The sequence below is a fragment of the Neophocaena asiaeorientalis genome, unplaced genomic scaffold, assembly GCF_003031525.2.
Source record: "Neophocaena asiaeorientalis asiaeorientalis breed wild unplaced genomic scaffold, Neophocaena_asiaeorientalis_V1.1 scaffold489, whole genome shotgun sequence".
NCBI lineage: Eukaryota > Metazoa > Chordata > Mammalia > Artiodactyla > Phocoenidae > Neophocaena > Neophocaena asiaeorientalis.
The window spans coordinates 2,887,277-2,893,787 of record NW_020174791.1 but is presented as its reverse complement, the minus strand read 5'-3'; the positions used below and the strand labels follow the sequence as shown (position 1 = coordinate 2,893,787).

At 55.5% G+C, this 6,511-nt stretch overlaps 1 protein-coding gene across 1 annotated transcript in view; it reads right to left on the bottom strand.

Moving 5' to 3' along the window:
* The window catches only part of MORN1 (MORN repeat containing 1), a 24,927-nt gene that overhangs the window by 6,421 nt on the left and 11,995 nt on the right, over positions 1–6,511 (bottom strand). The window contains 2 exon segments of the mRNA XM_024760279.1: positions 3,604–3,714; positions 4,668–4,764. Of these exon segments, the coding sequence (XP_024616047.1) occupies positions 3,604–3,714; positions 4,668–4,764 (208 nt within the window).

Sequence of the window (6,511 nt, the reverse complement as noted above, 5' to 3'; positions counted from 1 at the left end):
CAGTGAGAGGCCCGCGTACTGCAAAAAATAAAAAAAATTAAAAAAAAAAAAAAAATTAAACTGCATGATAACCCACAAAATGGGAAAAAGATATTTGCGAATCAGATATCTGATATGGGAGTTGTATCCAGAATATATAAAGAACTCTCAATAACTCACAATAACAAGACAAGTTGCCCCAATCTTTTTTTTTTTTTTTGTGGTACACGGGCCTCTCACTGTTGTGGCCTCTCCCGTTGCGGAGCACAGGCTCCGGACGCGCAGGCTCAGCGGCCATGGCTCATGGGCCCAGCCGCTTCGCGGCATGTGGGATCTTCCCGGACCGGGGCACGAACCCGTGTCCCCTGCATCGGCAGGCGGACTCTCAACCACTGCGCCACCAGGGAAGCCCTGCCCCAATTTTTTAATGGGTAAAGGATCTGAATAGGTATTTCTCCAAAGAAGATGTACAAATGGCCAATAAGTGCATGAAAATAAATGCTCCAGGTCATCACTCGTTAGGGAAATGCAAATCAGAAGCACAATGAGATACCACCTCCTGCCCACTGGGATGACTATAACCAGAAAGACAGAGCAAAAAGTGCTGGCGAGGAGGTGGAGGGTTTAAAACCCTCAGCCATCGCTGCCGGGAATGAAAACACATCCAGACTGAAAAGGAAGAAGTAAAATTGTATTTATTTGTAGACGACATGATCCTGTGTATAGAAAATCCTAAGAAATCCTCAGAAATAACCAGCAAGGTCAAAGAATATAAGATCAACATGTAAAAATCAACCGTAGTCTAGTAATTTCTGAAGTGAAGATAACAAAACAATTCCGTTTATAATAGCATAAAATAATGTAACAAATGTATTAATAAATTATAATTAAACAATAATAAATCATTGATCGTTTATTAATAAATTTAAGAAAAGTGCGGGACTTGCTCACTGAAAAATGCAAACATTGATGAACGTAAAGAAAAACAGGTGGAGAGATGTGTCATGTTCGCGAATCAGAGGATTCAGCGCTGCTAATGGCGGTTCTCCCAGCTTGAGTCAATGCATCCCTAACAAAATCCCAGCAGCTTGTTTTCTTTCCTTTTTTGGGGCACAGAAGTGGACAAGCTGATCCTAAAATATTTATATGGAAATACAAAGGTCCCAGATTAGCCAAAACAATTTTGAAAAAGCAGAACAAAGTTGGAGGAATCTGCAGTTTCAAAGCATACTGGAAGGCTGCAATAATCAAGATGGTGTGGCAGTGGCGTAAGGATAGACACATCAATCAATGGACAGAACTGACGTCCAGACATAAACCTTCACCCTTATGGTCAAGTGACTTCTGGTCAAGGTGCCCAGGCAATTCAGTGGGGAAAGGACAGTCTTTTCAACACATGGCACTGGGACAACTGGAGTCCACATGAAAAAAGATGAATTTAGACCTCTATCTTATCCACAAAAATTAATTCAAGAGGGATCAGAGACCTAAATGTACGAGCAAAAGTTGTACAAGAAAACAGGAGAAAGTCTCTGTGAACTTGGGCTAAGAATCCTTAGACAAATCACCAAGACCATGGTCCATAAAAGAAAAAAATGACAAACTGTACTTCACCAAAATTTTAGGGCTTCCCTGGTGGCACAGTGGTTGGGAGTCCACCTGCCAATGCAGGGGACACGGGTTCGAGCCCTGGTCCGGGAGGATCCCACATGCCGCGGAGCAACTGGGCCTGTGCGCCACGGCTGCTGGGCCTGCGCTCTGGAGCCCACGAGCTACAACTACAGAGCCCACACACCTAGAGCCCGTGCTCCGCAACAAGAGAGGCCGTCAAAGTGAGAGGCCTGTGCACCGCAACGAGGGGTGGCCCCCGCTCGCTGCAACTAGAGAAAAGCCCGTGTGCAGCAACAAAGACCCAATGTGGCCAAAAATAAATAAATAAAATAAATAAAAAAAAAATTCAAATTGTGCCCTTCAAAAGACAACATTAAGATTAAAAGATAAGCCACAAACTGAAAGAAAATATCTGCAAATACATATTTGCTAAAGGACTTGTATCCAGAACACATAAAGAACTTGTATAACTAAAAACTAAGACAAACAACCCAATCCAAAAAAAAAAAATGGTGAAATATATGAATAAATATTTCTCTGTGGAAGACGTACAAATGGCCAACGAGCACACGAGAAGCTGCTCAACGTCGTTAGTTTTAGGGAGACGCAAATCAAAACCATGAGGAGGGACTTCTCTGGCGGTCCAGTGGTTAAGACTCTGTGCTTTCATTGCAGGGGGTGCAGGTTTGATCCCTGGTCAGGGAACTAGGATCCTGCATGCCGCGCGGTGTGGCCAAAAGATTTTTTAAAAACCCAAAAAACAACCAAAAGAAAAAAACAAAGAAAACAAAAATCCATGAGGAGCTGCCCCCTGACATCCTCGGGATGGCTACGCCCTGGCAAGGACGTGGAGAAATCGGAACCTTCGTACATTGCTAATGGGATGGTAAAATGGTGCAGACACTTTGGAAAAGAGTTTGGCCATTTCTTGAAAAACTTAAACACGCACCTACCCAACAATTGACCCAACAATTCTACTCATAAATGTATACCTGAGAGAAATGAAACATGTTTGCACAAAAACCTGCACGTGAATGCTCACAGCAGCCAAGTGCCAAGGACTGGACTGTCGCCCACGGACGCAGGTGAGCAAAGTGCTGGGCGGGCAGGAGGGGAGGCTAGTGGTCCACAAAGAGGAGCGCAGCACCGCGCACTGGGCGGGAGGGAGGAGCAGAGCGCGACCACAGGTGAGATTCCATCCACACTCAGTGTCCAGGAAAAGGCATTTGTGGTGCCTGGGATGGAGGGTGGGAACAGAGCAGGAACGAGGGGTCTTTCTGGCGTGGAGGAAACGTTCTGGAATGGAACTGGTGTAGCAATGGTCGCCCAGCCCTGCAAGCGTCCTAAGAATCACGAAATCACTGAATATAGATGAATTTTACGGTATGTAAATTATGCTGCAATAAGGCTGTTAAAATAAGCCAACTGTGACTAAATATACTCGGTTCATGCCGCACGTCATGCTTCCTACGCGGAGCCGTGGAACCGAGCTGGACCGCTGTGCAGGAACGTCTGTCTCCGGTGGTCCCGCCCCGTCCCTCCGGGTCTGCTCTGCTCACGGGGCGGGAAGCCCGGTCGTCCCTCTGCTTGGCCGCAGGGCTGACTGAGCATCTAGACGCAGCCCAGACGGATGGGCGTCTGTCCACCTTGGTCACCCCACGAGGAGCGTGAGAAACCCTCCCCTTGCCAGGCTGAGCGGCTGGCCCGGGGCCCACATGGCCTCCTCTGTCCTCTGACTCTGCGTGTGTGACCGCCGGGAGGGCCGCCCGTGTGCTCACACACGCACATGCACCGCACAGCGGCCTCCCGCCGGCTGGAGGGCTCGCACGCCCACTGCCCTTTCTGCCGAGGCTCCGGCAGCGAGGACTTGGGAACGGGGTGACCTGGGTGCAGCCGGGAGGCCAGAAGCCACCTGTGGCATCTTGTCTGCGTTTTTGCTACTTCAGAACCCGACAGCTGCTTATCCTTCTGAAAAGAATACATAACCCTGGCCGCCTTCCTGGAGACACTTACTCATGGCAATTTCCCCACCGTCCCGCTGCAGCTGAATGGTCAATGCGAAGGAAGATCCCTGGGCCACGTCCGTCACCTCCGGACCCAAAATCACGATCCCTGTAGCTTGTGCTGGGGAGAGCAGAGCGCACCTGTCGTGGGGTCAGGGCGGTGAGTGCCACGGGTCTGCATCCCGCATCCTGAATGCCCTGTGCAGCCGCTCAGGCCTGACCGTGTCCCTGAGGGGCGCTGTGGGGGTGGGGGGCGCATGGATGGCACAGCTGTCAGGGCTGGGGGACCGTCACTGACGCCGTGACCTTAACCCCGTCCTGAGGGCCGGCTACAGTGATTTGAAGTGGGTCGTCTCAGAACTGACCTGATCACGGTAGGGGGACGGCAGAGCTGAGGTGACAGCCCAGCAGTGCCCAGTGCACCCGGGGCACGTTCCCGCACGGCCTCCCGCCCACTGCTCGGACCCGGGCCCCGCACTGCGTGCGTCTGAGTCAGCGACCTGATGTGTGCTGGACGAGGCTGTGGCTGTCTGCCCGGGAGCTGGCCTGGTGAGCAGGGTCCACCCGCAGCTCTGAGTGAGCAGCTGCACCCGTGGACCTGGCACCAAGGTTCTGACCGGTGACCCCAGTCCCTGGAGTCTAACAGAAGCCCCCATGCCCGGAGGCAACACGGGGAGGGTGAGGCGCAGGCAGAGGACCCTGCAGGCCACAGGCCACCTGTGCACACACCGCAGTGCAGAGAGCTCAGGGTGGGGGGCTGGATGGAGGCTGTGCAGGGGGGCCAGACGCCCGGAGCCCCGTGGGTGGGAGACCCCGAGGCTGGGAGCCCTGCTTGAAGCAGGACCACTTGGGTCCAGCGTCTGACGGGGGCCTCTGCGTGTCACGAGCCCCGTGAAACCACAGCAGAGCATGTTTCTCCCAAAAGGGGATTCTAGGTTCCACTCCATCCAGCCCCGCTTGGTCCACACCTCCCGCGAGACTGCCCAGGGCCACCTGAGAAAGGACACGGCCAGACCCAGACGTGACCCCACAAGAGGACCCCACGGGGCCAGCGGCAAGGCCGGGGGCACCTACTCATGGGGTGGCCGTTGATCCACACCCCTCAGTAGACGCCCCCGGAGCAGTGGGCCATGCTGCCCTGTCCACTGAACACGTCACCGTGCCACCGTCCCTGTGGAGAGAACCATGGGCTCAGACGGGCCGGTCTCCCTGCCGCACAGCCCGGCGGCCCCCCAGGCTCCGAAGGCCCCTGGGGACCCCCGCAGAAGGCGCTGCCCTTTGAACTTCAAGAAGCCAGGAACTTTGGAGACAATGGCCCGAATACAAAATGCAAAGAAAATATGGCTCCAAAGGGCACACTTTTTAGCACAAAGCCCTTTTAACACAGAGTCACGGGAGGCCGACTGTGCAGGTGAGCGAGCGGGGGCCTGCGGGGTCGAGGTGCTGAGTGTTCCGACACGCTCCTTGATAACAAAAAGGCCAATTAAAATCACACTGGGAACCCGCACAGCCGCACCCTGGGGGCAGCGCCAACTCGCTGCACACCCCAACTCTGCCACCCCCATAAGAAGCCTGCTTTGTAAACGATACACACGACAGAGCGGAAGAATGGTGCCAAAGAGCAGGAAGACTGTTTTCCTGGAAAAGTTCGAGATCTTAATGGGATTTTATTCAGCTACGAGTTACTCCTATCGGAAGAAGCATTAGCCACAGGCGCGTTTTGGTTCGATTCACTCTTTGGCAGAAGTTGACTGGGCTCCCGCTTTCCTGCCCAGCCCTCCGAGTGGCCCAAGGCCGCCCAGCAGCTGGGGCCGGGCTCCGGTTGGCGGGAGCCCCTCAGGCCCTCGGGAGGGGCCGCCTGGCAGGTGGGGCCTGTGGGAACGGCCCCTGAAGAGCTCAGACACCCCAAGATCTGGGGGAACAGGTTCCACGGCTGTTTGGAACACACGGTCGCTGTGTTCACATTACAAGGTGACAGGGAAGGGGCCTGGCCGCGGCTCCCCCTCCAGCCGGGGCACCAGACAACTGTGGCGCCCTGGTGGGTGCATGGCAGTAGCGGCAAGGCAACAGCTCGCGGCTGCAGGAGGGGCCGGCTGCCAGCTGGGGGTGGCAGTTGGGCAGAGGCGTGGCTGTGCCCCCCACAGGAGGCCTGGAGCCGCAGGGCAGCCTCATCTCTCCAGCCCCCAGACCCAGAGAGCTCTGCCCTCTGGGCCCACACTCGGGCTGCGTTCCCGGAAAGCTCGGTGCCAGCACGGCTGACATCGCAGACGGTCTATCGACGTCCCCTAAGACGTGGCTCACGTCTGCAGGCAGCGTACCAGGCCAAAGAGGGGGCGAGGCCCCACGTATCACGCCAGAGCGGGGACCGCCGCCAACCCAGTGGGCCCCGTGCTGCCGTCCTGGGCTGGGGCTGGGGAGCCCCAGAGTCACTAGCTGCCCATCCCTGGAGCCAGTGTGGACTCCAAGCAGCAGCATCTCCTGGGCTTGATGCCTGGTCCCAGGAAGGGGTCCTGTGCACAGGTGTGCACGCATGCCGGCGTGTGCGCCCGTGTCTGCTGTGTGGTGGAGGCAGCAATGCTCGGTGATCGCGATGGGCGGGGTGACTGGGGGCGAGCAGAGCGGGAGGGTCCTGGCCGAGCTGGGCCATTGTTTCTGAGTCTGGGTGGGGCCAGCCCTGGGGGGCGGGGAGCCGCCCCCCACCCCCAGCTGTGTAGAGCACACTGACGTCAGAGCTTCTCCCAGCTCGTGGTCGGTTTGCTGGGATCAGTGGTGCTCCTCAGAGGTGAACGAGTCGCCGGAACCCTTTGCTTCCCTCACGCCGCCGTCCCCAGGCCTGAGAAGTGACCGGTTTCAACTCGGGAAGCAGGTCTCACGGCCAATCGAACGCAGCCTCTCAGGAGCCAAATCAACTCATCACC